Source organism: Sarcophilus harrisii, chromosome 1, assembly GCF_902635505.1.
Source record: "Sarcophilus harrisii chromosome 1, mSarHar1.11, whole genome shotgun sequence".
NCBI lineage: Eukaryota > Metazoa > Chordata > Mammalia > Dasyuromorphia > Dasyuridae > Sarcophilus > Sarcophilus harrisii.
In genome coordinates, this window is record NC_045426.1 from 683,255,109 (window position 1) to 683,276,415 (window position 21,307).

At 38.6% G+C, this 21,307-nt stretch overlaps 1 protein-coding gene across 2 annotated transcripts in view; it reads right to left on the reverse strand.

The window, feature by feature from the left end:
* AACS (acetoacetyl-CoA synthetase) overlaps positions 1–21,307 on the reverse strand; it is an 82,973-nt gene that overhangs the window by 33,536 nt on the left and 28,130 nt on the right. For both annotated transcript variants that reach the window (XM_012542342.3, XM_031948417.1), the window contains exons 6-9: positions 12,441–12,555; positions 7,814–7,895; positions 3,728–3,875; positions 177–257 (exon numbers count right to left, since the gene is read on the reverse strand). In XM_012542342.3, coding sequence (XP_012397796.2) covers positions 177–257; positions 3,728–3,875; positions 7,814–7,895; positions 12,441–12,555 — 426 coding nt within the window. The remainder of the gene's footprint in view (positions 1–176; positions 258–3,727; positions 3,876–7,813; positions 7,896–12,440; positions 12,556–21,307) is intronic.

Below are 21,307 nucleotides of genomic sequence, written 5' to 3' on the forward strand. Positions count from 1 at the left end.
GGATTCTATTAATGTGCATAGTTGTGGAGGAAAGAAATATAAGCAAGGGAAAACATGCTAAATTACTGAAGGTGTTTCACAGTCAGAGATAAAGGGGAAAGAAAAAGGAGAAAAGAGTTTTATTTAAATACACACAACTCTTTCTAGACATCTGGAACAAAAAGCAAAATACTTACTGTGGTATAGTACATAATGATGTCACTGCTAGTTGTGTCCCCATGAAGAATGTGTTCCTTGAGATGCTGGATTAGGGTACCCTAAAAAAACAGGAAACAAAAACACATTCAATGGAGCTATTTTCTTTTTAAGACAAGACCTCTTAGTACAAAATATATACAGGTATCTCAGGCACATTGCTCAAGGAAAACTAAAAAATACACATTTTTTCTCATTCTAAGAAACTTGATTTCTGAGTTCTTGTGAAGTGATGAGGAATTTCATTGTGTCATCCTGCTGTCTCTGATACCTAGGGAATGCTAATGAATTGGACAGAAAAATGTCAAGGGGCTCTAAAACTCTCCATATTTTCTGGTGCTGGATGGACTAAAGGGTCTTGTGTGGAACCTGCCAAGTGTAAGCTGAAAATAAAAATGATAGATAAGAGCCTACAATAAAGATGAGGCCCCCAATGTAAACAGCATATGCTTTTGAAAACAAATACAGAATAAAACTCTGTACAAATCATCATTCCCTTTCCAACTGAGATGAATTGGCCTGGATCTGATGTCATCAGTGTGACAAATGGCAGAACACTGCCACCTACTAGTCATCTGTGTACTTAGCAGACTGGAAGTTAAAATTTAGGACTCAGCCAAGGGCCTAAAATGAATAATCTGAGACCAGGTCACTCTTCTGCTGAATTCTAACTTCTACAACATGTCATGATTTTGGGGTCGGGGGGAAGAAGGAGTAGGAAGGACAATAGATGGTTCATGCTTCTTATACACTATAGCTATTTGTGAGTAGGGATTGTTTCGCTCTGAATTTGTATCCCCAACAACCAGCACAGTGGCTGACATGTAGCAGGCACTTTATAGATGTTTAGTGATTGAGACAAACAGAACAGATTCTAAAGAGCAAAAGAGAACTGCTCTTCTCTGGCTCAGAGTTTTTATCAAATTAGATAATCAGAGCTTGGGAAGAATGAAATAAAAACAGGGAGATGTACACTGAAAGGAAAGATGGGCCTCCATGGGCCTCCTGAGCTCTCTGTTCTTAGATCTAAATCCATAGCTGTGCCTCCAAGGATTTACATTGACCTTGAAGCAAAAGGGCCTTATCTAAGGCAGCTTCATCCCCTGAGAAGAAAGCTGGGGACAGTGCCCACCTGTTTAATAATCTAACAACAAGGAAAAGGAGGAATGTTGACAATCAGACTAGGCCAGCAAGATCTCTGATTTTCTTAACAGTCTAGAAGACAGGAACTACAAGGGTATTATTTCCCCTTTCTTTACCAAGGAGGAAAACAAGGCTCGATGGTGTTTACTGAATCGCTAAGGGTCATTAGGCTAGTAGCAAGGATCCAAGGCCCAGCTCCCTGCTGAACCTAATGAGCTATGCTCCTTCCACCACACCACAAGGACTCTCCTAGAAGCAACAGAGAGGGCAGGAAGGAGACTGCCCAAGGTACTGCACCTCAGTCAATCTGGTCTGCAGAAACAGCAGAGCCTTTCTCCCTCATCTTCATTACTGAGGCCAATCCCTTAGGGTTCATCAAAGACCTCAGGAATCTCACCAGCAAAAAAGGAAGAAAAGAGAGGGGGCAAAAGAATAAACTGAAATATTTCTTTAGAATAATACCAAAAAAAAATTATCGACCAATGAACAACTGTTATCTGACTAATGTAAATTAACACCAATATGAGGAATTACTAAGAGGAAAATAAATGATCAAATGCACAAAATGCACAAAAAAGTATACTTACATTCCCTTTCTCTCTAAATTCTTATTAAAAAACATTCAAATAATTTTTGAGCCTCTGCTGACTGATCTTTCCATTCAAAATTATAAATAGTTACTCTATAGATCTAGTTTCCTTTAAAACAGAGAAGAACAGAGAAAAATGATTTGTTTATCTCCTCCCTTTCTTCCCTTCCCCTATTCTCTTGGACTTGAACAACTTTACTTCAAGAAAAAAGATTTAAAAGAAATAGCAAAGTTCAAGGATAAGTGCTACCCTCAAAGAGAGAAGATTATAATTTGGAGAAAAGTAGAAATGACAAAAAATTAGAGGAACACAATACTCAAAAAACTTTTAAGAAATTTAACTTTTGTAAAACGAATCTGATTTTAAAGCATTATTTAAGTGAATTTCCTGGTATGTCATATGATAAATAAACAATCATCCTAAACTTTTCTCTTCTATAATTATGTATTTTCTATGTTATTTTGCTTAAAAGAGGACACACATGTAAACTCATAATCTTTATTACAAAATGATGAATTCATTTAATAAAGAAAATAGGCTGATAACCACAAGATTTTGTTTCTCCCATGGCTTTTCCTCTATTTTAAGCTTAGTATTTCAAATAAGAGACTTTAAGATATTTCTCTCTGTATTCAAATACCTTTCTTGCAGTGAGGTAAGCACGAGAACGCTGGCAGAAGTTCAGATTAAATTTCAAACAAGACAGACAAAACAGATTTCTAAGATCTTTCAAGGGGAATGTAATGCAAAGGGAGATTTCAGTTACCATACTATACATAATAAATCAAAGGAATTTTAAGCTGTTTGACCAATGAAGTTTACTTCTGTTGATGTTTTTTCCATCTAGTTTAAATGGTTACACTTTAGAAAGGGTCAGTTATACATTCTTTCCCAGAAATCTGAAAATTTATATTTTAAAAAATTGATTTTTTTTTGCTCAAAATATGCTGGACTTAGTAAATTTAATCTCAAACTAAGTTATATGTGATATAATTTTATGTTCCTAAACTAATAAAGTGACTTTAGAACTACAGATAATGCTAAAGTGTGATAATGTCTTTATTTCCACTTGTTTCCAAATTTTCTTCATTTCACACCTGACTTCTAAATTCTGGGGAATGCAGAAGCAACACTGTACAACAGTAAAAGAAAGGCAGGCCTTGGAATCCAGATTATTTCAGCTGGACTCCTACCTCTGACATCATTAGCTGTGTAACCACAGGCAAGTGACTGACCCTCAGGGACTCTTGGGCTCCTCATCTGTAGGAAGACAATAATAAGGACAATCACCTCGACCTTAAGGACCAAATGAGTTTGTATCTGTAAACCACTTTGTAAACTGTGAGGCACTAAATAAATAAAGCCTGGCAAATGTTTTCTTTCCCTATTTCTTTAAAAGAACAATGTTTCAAGGGGAAACAGCAATGAATAATCAACTTTACACTAGGGTAAAATTATTCTGGGTCCCTAAAGTCACTTGTTCAGTCCATGTATATATGCAAGAAAAAGAAGTTCACTAGAAATACAAGCACTACGGCAGTAGATTCCAAATGAATTTGGTAACATTTATTTGCATTTCTAAAAAACCACTTGGGTTTCCACCAGCATTATTTCTCCTGATGCCAACAATGCCCACTACTCAGGAGGGCTTTAACACTGGCAGCTGCCGCCAAATTAGAAAAGCCCCACAAACTGTCATCCTCCATTTCTTCACTCATCAAATGAGGATTAACAGTACTTCTCTAAAGCAACACACATTGTGACAAACACCTTCTCTGAGCCATGGAAGGGTGACCTACCCCAGCGGAATGCACCATGCACTTTGGAGCACCAGTGGTACCCGAGGAAAACATAATAAAGAGGGGATGGTTGAAAGGCAGCTGCTCAAACTCCAATTGGGGGGCCTGGTCTCCTTTCCCAGCTCCAAGGAAGTCATCTAGAAATATGCTGTAGACAGATACAGAAAACAAAGTTGTTACAGATCATTCAGGATTTTCCGAACTATGGCATATAATCCTAGGGGCCATATGAGAAATGTTCTTCACTCACAATGGAACCCTAATCTTTCCAGAAGATAATAGCATTGGATGCTGTAAACTGAAAAAATACATAGTTAAACATCACTGATTTCATCCAAATAAAGAAAAGTCCATTTAAACGAATAACAATTTTTCATTTTGTAGCAGTTCAAAACAAATGTGGTTGTAATTGCTTTACCAGTCACAAAGCCAATGGACAAGGCCAAGCTTCTTTGGCTAAATTTACTCTAATTCAGCAGTGCACATACTCTACTATAATCTGCCTAAGGTTTTTAAGACCTACCATAAGCCAAAATACCCATTGCCTAGTGGCCAACTGGCTGATTAAAAGCCTTCTTACACTTAGGCTAAGTAAACTGCTGGGCTTGCCCCTGAAGATCTTTTGGTGTAAGGGAAGGAAGGCATGGAGCTCTACTTAGCTAACATAAAGCCCTTTAAATTGGATCTTAGGAGATGTTGGAGAATTTTAGAAATGCTTAATTTAATGAACTCAGCAAATAAAAATCATCTGTAATTATCACATTCATTGTTTGTATGCCATCGCTATTAAAATGGCTCTTTAAATAAATGTGGCAACTTTCACTTTTAAAGAGATTAATTTCCCCTGTTTTCATGAATTAGGTGATTTGGGCAGCTCAGTGGTGCAGTGAATAGAGTGAAGGGACTAGAAACAGGAAGATCTGTGATCAAATGCAAACCCCAGACACTTATTAGCTGTATGATTCTGGACAAGTCATTTAACTTCTGTTTTATTTCAATTTCCTCATATGTAACATAGGGTAATAACAATACTTACTTCCCAAGATTGTTGCAAAGATTAAATGAGATGATAATTATAAAGAATTTAGCAAGATGATACCTAGTTAGCACTAGACAATTATTCTTATTCTTATTTGCAAACTCCTCCTCTCTAAAACATAGGGCAAAGGCAGTCTAGCAGGTCCAAATTGTTGCATATGCCATGGGTAGGAGAGTTTAAGAAAACTCTCTAAAGCACTAAAGTTCAAGCACTTGCCACAGATTGATTACCCTAGCCAATATGTATCAGAGCTAAGATATGAACTTGTTTCCAAGGCCAGCTCCAGCCACTAGGTTAGACTGCCTCTGAGTGGTTGTGCTATGGAGAGAAAATAATTCACTTTTTCTGTATTACAAGAGGGATACCTCTCTCTGCAACTTCAAAATTCACTCAATGACTTTCACTGGGAGCCAGGCAAACTTTTTGCAGCTATGTGCCTTATACCCAGTAAGAAGCAAGTGCTGCAAGCTGCTCCTTAAGAATGAAAGGCAACTCATGGAAGTTTGCAGACGGTCATCTAACAGGCCTTCTCCCTCAGTTATAACCAACCATAGTCACTCAGTCACAGAAAAAGGCAAGACCCACTGAAGTGCCTTTTTTCTACCTTGAGATCAATAGAAACAGAAACCATAAAGATAAATAATCTTATCTAATTCCTTTATTTTACATGTAAGTAAACTGAGGCCCAGGGTGGTGAAGTGAATTCCTCCAAATCACATGGTTATCAGGTGAAAGAACTGAGAATCTCTAAAGCCCCCAAAGAGCTCATAAACCCTGACTCCCCATCCCTCATCCTTTGTTCATACAAAGTCCAACTGCTGTGCTATTTAGCAAATGTATTTTTCTACCTGTCATTGGAAAGAAAAAAGAAAAGAAATTTAGCCTAAAGACATTTGCTAAGGATGACAATGTTGCAATAAAAGCAGAGAACTTCCATCTGTCAGCCAACATTTACTCTATGTTAGGCACTGGTTCAAAGTGATGTTGTGCTTTCTTATATTAGACAGAATCCTTAAGGACTCTAGGAGCCTGACCCTGGGGAGCACCAAAGATTTAAAAAGTACATCAAAAAGAAGGTATCTCTATAATAAATAAACACCCCACACTACTTACAAATGTCAATGTTATTCACTGCTGATTTTTATGGCCAAAAAAAGGCTTGTTTATGCCTCTACTCCTATAGGAATTTCATTTATATAAAATACTTAATCCAACAGTACACCTGACAAAAAGCCTTTTTTTTTCTTTTTTCAAATGAATGAGAAATCAAACCAAATTTCTACCACTTTTGTTACTTTGCTAAAACTGGAAAGTTCAGAGGATGTTTTTATTCCAACCTGGTCACTGTACCTGTGTAGAGATGTGTTTTTAGTTTATCTGGGGCATCCAGAAACCAAAGACGAATAGTACTGGCAGGTGAACTGCAAAGGTTTAATGAGGGAAGCTTCTTGTATTATACAAAGCTAAATGAAGTGGATAATGCAGCCTAGCCAATATTCTCCATTACTGATAAACACATTCTGAATGTAAGAGATGCCCAACTTAGACATTTCAAAGCTTTATACTCAGTTTGCAACAAAGGCAGAATCACACCATTAATTCTAATTCCCTGCCTAGAACTACTAAAAATAGGACTTTCGAGCCAGAAAACTCCTTGTGAAAGAACCAGAGAGATGATTCCAATTCTGATATGCTAAATTCCTGTCCCTCATATCCAATTCACAGACAAGTAAGCCGAGACCCAGAGAGATAAAATAACCTGGTGACAGTTACAGCGAGCCTGTGGCAGAGGCAAGACCAGAATTCCAAAATCCACAAACCCCCTGTCCAGCCAAACCACTTTAATCTACCAATTACCAAAAAAGAGAAAAAGCCTTAATGACATGGACCCATCAAGCTGACTCCCACTTTCAGATGAGTTCATTTTACTTACTACTATGGACTCTTCACTGCGGACGAAGCTGATCCTCACTTCATCCATCATCATAGCAACCAATCAGCACCTTCAGGCTGACCACTCAACACCCACCATCCTCACTTCTAATCCAACTTCCTTTAAGTGCTCCATACAAACCTTGCCCAGAACTCAGAGCACACCTAGGACTAGTCATCCTGCTCCTCCTCACTAAAGCTTCCCTGGACCACTGCACTCTCCCCACCTCTGAGTGACAGATGCAGTATTACTCCTGGAGCCCTCATTACAGCCTACCTGGAATAATTCCATAATTGTTCAAGACAGGTCACTGAATGCAATGAGGTCCGGGAACCTAGGTTCCCATCCCAGCTCTGACACTTACCTACCACATAAGATGGTTAAGTCCCTCTCTTCTCTGGGTCTCAGAATAAAAGGGGCCACTCCTCTCAGGACCTCACTCATGACTCTATGGACTCTGTGCTCCAATCTCCAGCAGCCTTCTTATCCCACCCTGTCCCTTTCCCCATAAGTAGCCTTATGGCCCCTTCCCCTCCAGAACCTCCCTTTGAGGGAGAGGACCAGGCCAGCTTTCCCTCCTCTCCAGGCTTCTTTGTACACATTTTTCAACTTTCTACATACACTCTCTACTCCCACTGTCCTACATCCCTTGCTTTTTTTAACTCCCCTTTATGAGTTGTCTTCCCCCATTAGAATGTAAGTTCCTGAAGAACAGGAATTATCCTTCTTTTTGCTTGTATTTGTATTCTCAGAACTTGGCAGTATCTGGCAAAAGCTGGCTGTTAATAAATGTTTGATGACTTGACTTTGATCCTTTTATCAGCCTGGTGAAACCTATGAATCCCTTCTCAGAACAATTTAAAATAGAATTTAATTTATAACTGAAAGAATCACCAAATTTCAGTTAGAAGTTAGAAAAAATAAATTTGTAATTTTTCCTCACCCAAGGTCATGAGTTTACTGAAATCTCTCTACACAAGGACCTTGGCTTGGAATCTCAGTCTTATAGTTTCTTTCACACCTCACTTCCAGAGCTCTCTCAACCTCTATTCTCATAAAGAGTTATTCTTCCTATGGGAATACTAAAGCAGGTCAAAACATTAAATCAGCTTACCTATGAGGAATCTTCGAAATGTCAATCTTCTCACTGGAGCTCACATATGGTATCATTACCACTTTTTTCAAGTCAGGAAGCCCTGAGAAAGGTGGAAGAAATAAAATAATATGATACTTTCCCCAACTTTGATTTCAGAAAAAGACTATAAAGTGTAAAGGCTTGGAAAAGAAGAATTTTGTTAAATGTGAAAGAGAAAATTGTGAAGACAATTTGGAGAGCTTTGAAATTGTAAATAAGCTAGAGTCTGAATTTGGTGCAAAGAAACAGGAGAATAAGATGCCAAGTTGAAGAAGAACTACTCAATCTGAAAAAGAAGAAAGCTAAAAGAAGGCCCTAAAGGAAAAAGAAGAAAAACAGAAAGTAGTGAAAGAGGAAATGTCAAGGTATAAAACAGGTAAGAGGCAACTGAGATAAGGAAAAAGGTAGCATATTTAGAGGTTCTGTGCTGAAGAAGCTCTCTTACAACCATGTTCAAAAGATGTTGATGAAACAAGTTCCCAAGCAGTTTGAAAAATAAGGACTAACAAACACAAATTGAAATTCTTAATGAAGACGAAGGAGCTAATGCTGCCTGTCCTCCAAGGGGCAATAAAGTAGCACCATAGGTGCTGGAAGGTGCAACATGGGGTCTGAGGAAGAAGGGAGAACAATGACTGCTCCCTGATAAAGGCACATGTGTGGACCTCATAATGACAAAAGTAAGCAAACCTCCTCCTGGGCCCACCCGGCATCCAAAGCCCACAAAGAATTACCAAGACTTACCAAAATGGGTGGCAGTTTCTCACTTGTTCTGAGTCAAGGAGGAGACACAGACAACACTTCTTGCCAACAGGAGGTACCAAAATCTGGGGCAAGCCCTGACCCCCTTAGGGGCATACACTTTTTCCTCACTGCTGTCCAAGCAGGACAAGGATGCAGAAACAAGAAGCAGATTTGGCCCAGAAGAGCTGCCTAAGATGCCCGAGGAGAGGATCTGGGGTTCAAGGGCAGGGCCTAAAACGCAGGACGGACAGGCCTTTGCCCAGGAACGTAGTACACAGATTAACTGTAGGAAAGACATCCAGGCCACAAGAGACCAGTCTGAAAAAGGGGCACAAGGACAGCCCCAAGCACTAAGCTGTGCCTGACCACCAGGGGCAGAACTGACAAATCTCACCACCATTAGGGACCATAGCCATGAGAGACAAGTGACTGCACAAAGGACCCAAGCTGGTAAAAGGAAGGCTGAGATGGCCCTTAAGGGAAGGAGATCCACTCCAGTGAGGAAGGCCAGGAAGCCCTGAGGAGAGTCACAGGGAGATCACCAGGGAAGAAAAGGGGACTAAAGAGAAGGCAGACTGCATGGACAGAGCCTGGACTTAAGAAGAAACAGCTGTGTTCTCAATAGAGACGCCAAACCTCGAATCAAAACAGACCTAAGCAGTGTGCAGGAAGTTCTAGCTCTGCCAAAAAACAAAACAGCTAAAAGTCGATTGATTTGTCTTGAGGGTAATATACTCCTTATAAAAAAAAAAAAAGAACTAAGAAGGAAAATAACATTTTGGAACTGACTCACATAATGAAAGAAATAGTTCAGGTGGAAATAGTTGAAACCTGGATCTTCCAGAGGGGAAGCCCATTTCCTCTTAGAATTTGTGCCAACAAAATAGAAAGAAGTCAAGCATAATGTAACATAATCATTAGAACAAGGTTCTAAGAAAAAATTGACTGGAAAAGCCAGTGCATGAGGTTTGAGAAGATAGGAAGAGCCAAAAGACAAAATTCTGAAAACCCAAAGACAAAGAAACCTGATATGAAGGGAAAGAAGGGTTGCCTGAAGCCACAGAAAAGTCACCCACCAACTTAGACTTTTAAGAGAAGAAGGAAGTTACAGCTGGTATTAAAAAATGGGGGGGAGTAGAATTCTGTAATTTTGTAAGAACACTTACTATCAGAGGAGCAAAAGCTAACAATGCTGAGAAAAGGTAAGAAAAATACTGGATATTGTTCAATGATCAGCTTGAATGACTTAGCTATTCTCAGCAATGCAATCATCCAAGAAAATTCTGAAGTACTTATGATGAAAAACACTATATCCATGCCCAAAGAAATAACTGATGGAATCTGAATGTAGATTAAAGCAGGCTTTTTTAATCTTATTTTTTTTGGGGGGAGGGGTCTATGTTTTTCTTTTGCAACATGACTAATACGGAAATATGCTTTGCATGATCTCATATCTGTATCAAAGCTTGCCTTCTCAAGGAGAGGAGAAGGGAAAGAGAGAATTTGGAACACAACAAAATTTTAAATGAATGTTAAAAATTGTTATTATTGTAACTAGAAAAAATACATAAAATTTTTAAAATAAATAAATCTATATTGGAGAAAAGAAGCAGATCAAAGAAGGGATAAGGATCTCTGCTGAAGATGGATGAGATAATGTTAAGTGACTAAAGAGAAGAAGCAAAGCTTCTAAATTCATATTTTGATTTTTCCTCAAGTAGGAAAATGAAGCTCTGGACTTGACTGGAGAGAAGAAAAATGGCTAATAAGAGATATGATAACCAATATAAGTAAGGAAATAAAAAAAGACTTACCCTAGCTATCATTGATGAATTTAAGTCAATTACCCAGATGAATTATATCTTCCAATGCTAAAAATATTGATAGTTATGACAGGTAAGCCACTGGTAGTGATATATGAAAAAATCATAGTGAATAAGAGAGATACCACAGGAATGGAAAGGAACAAAGTTGTATAATTTTTAAAAGGTAAAGAAAATGGAAGCTATAAACTATAGGCTAGACTTCAATTCCTGGAAAAATTCTAGGAAGTATTGTTAGAGATGATTAGTAAGCAGCAATAAAGACATAAAGATAAGTCATCACCTAGTGCCAAGATGGCTTCATGAAGAACAAACCATATCACATTCCTATCTCCTTTCTGACAAAGTTACCAAGCCCCTAGGTTAGGGGCATCTCTACAGCTTACCTACATTTGATTGATATTGACAATATGACAATCTCTCCTGCTATTCCATGGTAAAGCCAGAGAGACATGGACCACACAAAAAATATGGATTCAGAATCAGCTGCACAGCCAGACCCAACAAATAGTCATAAATGGTTCTGGATCAGCTTGAAAGGGACACTTCCAAGTGTCCCATGAACTTGCTCTGTCTTAGACCGTTTAACATTTGTATCACAATCTGGATAAAGATGTCAATGGCATCCTTGCCAAATATACAATTGACCTTAAACTTAAAGGGATATAAGAGAGGGATGGATGTCCATGTCAGGGTCCCAGAGATAATTCCAGGCTAGAAAAATGGGCTGAATCCAGTCAGATGGCATCTAATAGGGATGAACCTAAGGTCTAATACTTAGGTTCAACAAAGGGATTTAAAAAGTATCAGATGAAGAGAGTAGGTTAGACAGAAGCTAGTCTGGAAAAGATCTGAAGTTTCTGAGCAACTAGAAGCTTCCAATGAGTGAATTGTATAATAGGAAAGTCAAAAAATCATAAAAATGGCGATAGTAATAGTAATAGTAGTAGTCATCATCATCGTTGACTGATATGGTGATAGTCATAATAATTGTACTTGTAGTAAGCATTTATAGAAGTGCTTTAAGGTTTGCAAGACACTTTACATGTTATTTCATGTAGCCTCAAATTCTCAGCAATACAATCATCCAAGAAAATTCTGAAGTACTTATGATGAAAAACACTATATCCATACCCAAAGAAAGCCTTTGAGCTTTTGAGCATTTGAGCCTCAAAACCCTGATGTTATGATTTTCCCCATTTTGTCACAGGGAAAACTGAGGCAAAAAGTAACCAAATGACTTACTGACTGAAGCAGAATCTGAGTCTTCCTTCCTCCAAGTCCAATGCTTTAACTATCTACCATACAACCTCTTGAGTTTTAAAAGGCAAGCTTATAAGAATTAAGAGATGAAAGTCCTATTGTACTCTGCCTTTGTCAGGTCACATCTGAAGCATTTTATATAGTTAAGACCTCCACATTTTAGGAACTAATAAGTATTCAGAAGAAGGCAATCAGGATGGTGAAGGGCTTCAAGTTTATGGCAGATGAGGACAAGTTAAAAGAAAGAGAGATATTTAGCCTGGAGAAGAGAAGACGTAGTGAGAACCTGACAGCTATCTTCAAAAATTCAAGGGCTTTCATTTGGATGGATTAAACTTGTTTGATCCCAGTAGGAAAAGTGAGAAGCAATGGGTGGAAGCTACAATGGGACAAATTGTGTTTGATCTAAGGAAAACTTCCTAACAATCAGAACCATCTAAAATAAGTCCAAACTATCTCAGAAGGTAGTAATTTCTCTGTCATGGGATGTCTTCACCCCCTCATCAGATATGTTTTAGAAGAATTTTTGGAAAAGTATAAAGTATACTAGATAGGCATGATGAAGGTCCCTTCAACTTTGAAATTCTGTGATTTCTATGAACTGTCAACACACTGCGCTGCCATTTTTAAAACAGAACATAATTTAGAATCTCAATCATATATCTCTTCCATGACTTTTAAGCAGTAAGAGAAAACCCCCATTGCTCCCTCATTCTCACTCATATGGGTGCTGGCATACTTCACTCTACTAGTTCACAAATAAGAAAACCAGATACCTTTAACAACTCGGTGCAGCTTCTCCATGTGGTTATGTTCTTTGCCATTATATACAACAGCTTCTACAGAGAAGATAAGTTTCGGCTGAATTTGGGAAAACCTGTCCAGTACACCCTGGGATGGAAAAGAAAAAAGATATCATTAATCATCTGAAAGGGGAAAATCCCTAGTCACTAATTTTAGGATTTCATGAGGAGGAGAATTAAGCTGTTAAAATTAGTATTCCTATATAACGATAGAACACAGAGAACTAGAATAAGGTAATTAAAGGTATGAAAAAGGCTTCACCAAAAATAAATAAATGAAAATCCTAGGATCTTATAAAAAGAATCAAAGCACTATTTTGATTTGAAGATGAAAAACACATAAGCCAATAAATTAATAAGTAAATACTAAAAAGTAACATAAAGCTGGAATTATGAAAACTGGTTTCAAAACTGATTGCAGTAATTATGAAAACTGGCATAGCGCAGAGTATTTAGCCTCAGAATTAAGAAATCATGTTCAAGTCCTGCCTGAATGACACCCTGGGTAGAGCAAGTCACTGATTCTCTCAGTGCCCCAAGCAACTCTTTGAAATCAAAAAGGAGCAGATCTGCACTGGGTAAACAATTTCCCTACCCAGAAATTTCTTGTACTAATGAGATCACAAACTAGAACAAAACAATAAAGAAAAAGAAAAACTGAAAGAAGAGAGAAAAATGGGAGAAAACATTTTAAGACAGACCAATGAAAGAGAATAGTGAAAACAAAACCCAAAAATGGGGGACAACAAACATGAGAGTTCTATGGATGAAAAACTCAAAATTATAAACACACTGAGGAATGGAAGCATTCTTTTATAAAGTATCGGGGAAACCAGGGAATGACCATCATAACTAAAAGCAGAGTTCAAAATCTAACTTTCATACCTTATATAACAATAATCCTAATGGAACATAATTAGAAAAAAAAAGTTTAAAATGAAAGAAAAATGAATGTTATATCTCAACTGTAGAAATGAGAAAAAAGATGTTTTTAAATGGAAGGAAATTATTCAACACAAAAATGAGAGTTTTAATATGATAAAACTTTTTCACAATAAAAACAGTGTCTCCAAAATAAAAGAAACAGTTAAGGAAAAGTGTGTTGTTCTGTTGTTTCAGTCACATCCAATTTTTCACATCCCCATTTGGGGTTTTCTTGGCAAAGATAACTAGAGTGGTTTGCCATTTTCTTCTTCAGCTCATTTTATAAATGAGGGAACTGAGGTAGTGTTAAGCAAACTTCCCCAGAATCACACAGTTCATAAAGGCCAGATTTGATCATGGGAAGATTAGTTTTCCTGACTTCAGGCCAATGCTCTATGTACTTTGACATCTATATGGTACTATAAAAGTATAAAACAGCACTGAAATTTTGGGGATATCCTGTATTTGTAGTGATTCATTGTACTGTACTTTCATTATACTATAAATATTTATATGTATACTTATTTTTCTCCCATAACAAGCTTTTTTAGTAGGGATGGTTTCATTTTTTTTTTTTTTTTGTATTTATATCTCCAGTGCCTGGCACATTCTTCAAGAAACAGCTCAGTCACCATTATCTATATAAAATCTTTACTGACTCAACTGTTAGTGCCCACCCTTTCTACCTTGTATTTCCATGCCTCATTTATTTGTATTTGTCCTTTTTCATTTATTATATATATATATATATATATATATATATATATATATAATATATGTATGGGATACACATCTATGTTATGTGTATACACATACATATATACATATACATATAGATGTTATTCCCTTGTTAGAATATAAGTACCCTCCTTGAAAATAGAGATTATTTCATTTCCATTATTTGTCTCCCCCTGCTTCTGTTCCCTTTAAACAAACACTCAGATGGACTGCCCCATTTAAATGCAGTTGAATCATTTAGAGGCTAGGATTTCGTATGAATATGCAGACAGACATATGTACATATATTATATATATATGAGCACCAAAATCTCTTACCCCCTGAACAAGGGGCCTTCCTAGGATGTGATGCAATAGTGTATGACCCTCTATGCCTAAGAAAGATGGCTCCCAGGCAAGAGACAGGCAGTTCATTATGGCATCTCCATCTGAAATCCGCAGCTTGGCTAAGACCTAACAGAGCCGACATTCCAATAGCACAACCTTCAAGAACCCAGTCACTTTCACATCACAAGAGGGACTAGAGAGTCATAGCAAACAAAGGCAGAAGTCACTGAATGAGTCCGAAGGAACAGAATAAACTCCTTTGCTCTTCATTAGGCTGTTAGTCCCCCAAGAGCAGCAACTGGTTTTTGTGGTTGTCAACTTTCTTTGTATCCCCAGTACTTAGCAGTCTTTCACACTGTAGACACTTAATGGTTTTTGAAGGACAGTATTTCCAATAGGTTTAAATTAAAAAATCAGTAAATGCTTCGTAACTCACAGACAGCCCTGGTGGCTCTGGGCCATGAAGAGTGAGTAGGATTTCCTATGGCACTCCAATCTCTTTCACCATATAGGATAAGTTCCTGTAGGGCAGGGGTCCTACTTGTCATTTGCTAGTGTGCCCCATAATGCTCAGCACAGAACTGAGTATACAGAGGACACTCAATAAAAGACAGCCAGACCATCTATGTTTAGCTGTTCCCTTAGCTCATTTTACATGAAGATGGAATCCCTGTATTTGCTAGAGTTGAATCAGTATACTACTAAGTCAAGGATCTTCTTAAATCAAACTTTACTGTTCATTTGCCATGTGCTGCTACAGGATGAAATGTGGTTTGGTTATTTCAAAAGCAAATCTTTCTGTATTTTAACAAATTTCTTCAAAATGTGTTCTACTGCTATTCAAACAGATCATTCAATAGCAAGAAAAAAATTTATTAAAACTATGCTGGGAAAAGGAAGTTTTTATCATCTCAGTTCAATTACATAAGCATTAAGCACTGTAATATGCCAATAAGTCAAAAATCTCACTCCTATAATTTGCTGCAAAATCAGGTATTTGCTCTGTTCTCCCCTTGTAATATGATCCATCTAATAAAGTGATTTTCTGTATTGGGCTATGTTGTGTTCTACATACTGAGCAGATAGAATGATTTTTTTGACTTGCTAAAAGCATGAGAAAGGAAACTATTAAAACATCAGCAGCAGATACAACCTTTTGGACCAGAACAGGTAGAAATCTCAACTAGATTTTTTTTCTTCAAGGGCTAGAATTGTATTCAGCCCAGTGCTTCTCTCCTGATATACCTAACATCCTCCAATATGCCTCAGACCTGCGTGCCCTGAGACTATAGGAGGCCTAACAAATGTTTCTTCAATTGATGGCCCAGGTTCAACCATCCCTAGCTCCTAGCCCAGCAGGATCTCTGACCTGAAAACAGTGCCTTTTATCAGCACTGAGCCAGAATGTGTGGGCAGGCCACAAAAAGATAGTTCTTTCAGCCTCTCCAGCCCATATATACTCACCTGGCATGAGAGCACATACCGCCCAGAGCCTGTAGGTGTGAGACCCGCTGCACCCCCCCAGGAAGAGCTCAGTAATGGTCTTCCAGAGCTGCTCTGGCCAAACATCTTTTCACTCAGAGTCAAACTGGAGATGAGACTTTCTAGCCCAGGAAGGCTGGGCCTTCCACGATGGGCACAATCCAGCACATGCCCATTCTTATTGGAAGCCTGTCCAGGACTTAACCGGGACTCTCCATACTACGAAAACGTCTGATGAGAACTTGAGTGGAATTCATACCCATATTTATTTTAAAATGCCAGTCATTTTATAAGGACATTCAGAAGTTTGCCATCAAATATCTGGGACAGAAATAAGAAGTTTCCAAGCATCACCAGCCAGGAAAAGAGACCTGAGGGAACCCCAGTAGCCAGGAAGCCCCCCCAATCCTCTCCCCAGGGGCTTGGGCTCCTTGCTCATTGCCATCTATCCAGCCTAACTTCTTCTCTCCCCGGTATCCTTTTCAATCATGGTACTCAGATTTTGCACCAACGAGGACTGGGTTTGAAACCAGGGTATTCTGGAAGGTCTCCCTTTTCCTAGCCAAGCATCCATCCCAGGATCCAAGCCCCATCTCACCTACTTCTATGTCTTTCCTCTTAGTTCTACTTCATCTTGGACTATGACCAGAGAAGGCAGATTAAAATGTTTTACCAACTAAACAACTGGAGGCTTTTCTGTTATTTCTTCCAGCCTTGTTACTGTCCAATGGCCATCACACATATGACTCCTCACACAATCCCATCCTGGGCATTTATTTCAGTGCTTCCTATATGCTGGTCATTGTGCCAGGAGTTCCTAGACAAAGGCAAGATTAAAACAGTCCCTGCCTTCCAGAAGCTTCCATTCTTTTACTAGAGGAAAACAAGACATAGAAAAGTCACTATCAAATAAAGGCCAAGCAGTTTGTGCCAGGTGACTCCAACAACTGGAGGGACAAGGAGAGCCCTCCAATGACTTCTGCACCCCCCAATCCATGCTCCCCCACTTCCCAAAGCACATTAGGCCTATTTGGGAAGGAAGAGCTACCAATATTTCAGTCCTCCCCAAAAGCCTCCTTCAGCATATCCTGTTCCCACTTGGACACCTAAGGAGAGGCAACCTTTTCTTTACTGGGGTCACTGGGAAGCTGGGAAGGTCCCTTGGAAAGACAGTTCTACCAACTCTAAACTAACTCTGATCACCTGATAGAAGAAACAGGAGAAAAGCTACACTCATCCTACAGTCCTCATCCTCACCCTGTCCCTCTCTACAGATACTTTTCTGTAGGACCAAATGAATGACCTCTCCTTTAGCCAGTTTCTAGAAATAATTCAGCAGACTTATGAGTTAAGAACAAGAATCCTGGGGAAAGTGCAATAATGTCAAAATCTGTTTTTGAGTTCCCAACTGCCTAGGCTTTGACTCGATGAAGGTCAAGAAGAAAGAGCCATTTATGGTAAAACTCGACTGAGAAAGATGTAAAAGTAAAGTTAAAAGAGCTGGACAGTAAAAATAATGGTCTCTGAGCAAGGCCAGATACACGTTCATTCGAGCAAAATGAAAGCTCTTTCCACAGATGACAGAGCAATCCCCTTAGAAAGAAGGTACTCATCAGTGTCATGTGATGAATGAGAAAATTCGCACGTGACAAGGTGGCCACAGCCAGCTCCTGGCTGCCGGCCTCGGCCCGGCCTGGCCCCTAACCACTGCTCCGTGTGCAGCAAAGCCACGCTGCCCCCTAGCGCACGCTGCAGGCAGGCCGAGAACAGCACAGGTTAAAGCAAAGTCCAGGACAGAGCCAAGATGGTGGAGTCTGGGGGAGCGCTCAAGTTAAGCAATCCTCCCCGAAACAAACCTCCCTCTAGAGCAGGGAGGAGGAATCTTTTTTCTCCCAAGGGACATGTGGATATTTATAATACCATTCGCAGACCATACAAAATTATCAATTTACAGACTTCAAGCAGTGGAAGGTTATCATGGCTAGCTTTCAGCTCATCCGCTGTCATTGCCTTAGCAAAGGATTTCATGGGCCATATAAGGCCTGGGGCCAAATGTTCCCCTCCCCTGCTCTAGACATATCTAGAAAATGTACCAGACTGAATTCTGATGGAGAAAACCAAGAAAAAGTCACAGTGAGTCACTTTTCCAACCCAGGATGGCACAGACAGGCAGGAATGTCTGCAAACATTGGAGATGGAGCCTGGCCAGGAGCCTGCTACCTGCAGAGCATTCCAGTACAAAGGGGAAAGGGGTGTACCAGGGCAAGATGAGGTCCCAGTTCCATAGTGGGAGAGCTTCAGATCAATGTCAGGGCTCTGTGCCAAGGAAAGGACCAACTAGCAGCTCTATCACTCCCTACCCAGGTCCGGGTTACAGATACAGGCAGACTAAAGGGAATCTGAGTCGAAGGGTCACATTCTAATCTGAAAGAAGTTGAAGCTCAGTTCGCTCTTCTAGCCCAGTCAAAAGCCTACACACGAAGGTGTGACCAGGGCAGCAATCCCAGACCAAGGGGAGTCTGCAGTTCTATCCCTCAGATCCAGCAGAATAACTGGCTGACAGTGGGAATCAAGTGGTGTCTCCTATTGTTCCCACCCAAGTCAGGAAGGCAGAGCTCACATCAAGGAGCAGCAATCTGATTTTGCACTCTGGGAATACTTCCAGTCTGTGGGTCCCACCTGGGATACCCCCAAGGTCTCAGAGGAGCTAGATGACACAGCAGATGCAGCAGGAGTTAGTAAGTTGTTTCAGGCATATCCAACTCTCTGTGACCCCAGGTGGGGTTTTCTTGGCAAAGATACAAGAGTGGTTGGCCACTTCCCTCTCCAGCTCATTTTATAGAAGAGGAAATTGAAATAAAGAGGATTGAGTGACTCATCCAGGGTCACACAGCTGGTTAGTATCCGAGTCTGGATTTGAAATCAGGTCTTCCTGATTCCAGGCCCAGCGCTTTACCTGCTGTGCTACTTAGCTACTCAGAAAGTCAGAAAACCTGACCTCCAGCTTCAGACATTTACTAGTTGTGTAAGAGGGACATGTCACTTAACATCTATCTGCCTCAGTTTCCTCAACTGTAAAAATAATAGCACCTATCTCCCAGGGTTGTTGTCAGGATCAAATGAGATAATATTTATAAAGCATTCAGCACAGTGCTTGGCACATAGTAGGTACCTATTCCCTTCCTTCCTCCCCACCAAGAAAGCAGCAAGAGAACCAACCCAGATCTCAATTCAAGAAGGGTACAAAACGTAGTCCTAACATCAAGACAAGAAAGAGGCTGGAAGAATGAGCAAACAAACAAAAAAAAAACACTATAAAAAGCTATTATGGTACAATGTTAAACAAAGATGCTAAAGATACTAATCCAAAAGAGAATGACTGCACATCATTTACAAGGAAAGCCTCAAAGAAAAAACACAGCTTGGACACAAATTCAACTAGCATTCCTAGGAGATATGAATCAAGAAGTTTTTTTTTTAAGAGTTTAAAAATGTCTTTTATAAAAAAGAAAGAAAGAAAAGAAAAAAGAAAAGAAAAGAAGAAAAGAAAAAAAGAAAAGAAAAGAAAAGAAAAGAAAAGAAAAGAAAAGAAAAGAAAAGAAAAGAAAAGAAAAGAAAAGAAAAGAAAAGAAAAGAAAAGAAAAGAAAAGAAAAAAGAAGGAAAGAAAAAAGAAGGAAAGAAAGCTAATTGGGCTCCAGGAGACAAGACTATGAAAGAGATAATAAAGGATTTGGACTTTAACACCTGGCTGTTCTTGTGGTGATTACTGAACTGAAAGGAAAGCTGCTCCCACAGACCCCATGAAAACCTAACCAAAGAACATTATAACCTTACCTATCAGAAGAAAAGAAAAGCCTCATCAAAAGTATAATGGGAAATTGAATAACTCTTCTATGCTTTATATTTCTAAGTATTCATGCGAATTTTAACAATTCATAAATACAAAATTCAGAAAAAAATGTCTTTTAAGAATGAAATTAAAGCACAAGAAGAAAATACTGGAAGGAATGAGGGCTATGAAAGAAAAAAGATGGAAAGGTTAACAGTTTGATATGAGAAATAAAAACATCATCCAAGAAAACTAGGATGGATTAAATTGAAGCCAATGATTCCATAAGACAACTAGAAACATTAAAATAAACTCAAAAGACTTTTTTAAAAAAAGAAAAAATGTAAGATAGATTATAGATATAGATAGATATCAAAAATAACTGACCTGGAAAAAATTACTTGAAGAGAAAAAAAATAAAAATCATTGGACTATCTGAATGCCATGAGCAAAAGAAGTCTATATACAGCATATTTCAAGAAATCTTAAAAGAAAATTGCCCAGATTTCTTAGAACCAGTGAGAAAAGTTTAAAAAAAAAGAAAGAAAGAAAGAAAGAAAAGAAACCTTCTGAAAGAAAGCCTCAAATGAAAATTTCCAGGAACATTATAGCCAAAGTCCCAAGCTCCAAGACCAAAGAAAAAAATACTGCAAGCAGCCAGAAAGAAAAAAACTAAAAGTAGTACAGAGCTATAGAAAAGATCACACGATTTAGCAGCCACCACTAACTATAAAGCAGTAAAAACCTTTGAGTATGATATTTTGGAGGACAAAGGATATAAGCCTCCAACCAAAAATAACTTACCCAACAAAATTGAATATAATCCTAGAGGGGAAACAATGAACTTTTAATGAAATCAAGAACTTCCGCTCTCATTTCATCATCATTTCCCATGAAAAGACCAGAGCTATGTAGAAACTCTGAAGTAAACATGAAAGAGTAATCATAAAAGTATCAATAAAGGTAAACTGTTTACATTCCTGTACAGGAAGATGGTATATGTAACTCCTAAGATCTTTATCATTATTAAAGGCAGTTAAAAGAAGTTTACATAGAGGGCATAAGTATCAATTGTGTTGAAATGATCTCAAAAGTGAAATGAGCAGGACCAGGAGATCATTATATGCTTCAACAGCAATACTATATGATGATCAATTCTGATGGACCTGGTCATCTTCAGCAATAAGATGAACCAAATCAGTTCTAATGGAGCAATAATGAACTGAACCAGCTACACCCAGTGAAAGAACTCTGGGAGATGACTAAGAACCATTACATCGAATTCCCAGTCCCTATATTTTTGCCCGCCTGCATTTTTGATTTCCTTCACAGGCTAACTGTACAATATTTGGAGTCCAATTCTTTTTGGACAGCAAAATAATGGTTTGGACATGTATACTTATTTTGTATTTAATTTATACTCTAATATATTTAACATGTATTGGTCATCCTGCCATCTAGGGGAGGGGATGGGGGGAAGGAGAGGAAAAATTGGAACAAAAGATTTGGCAATTGTCAATGCTGTAAAATTACCCATGC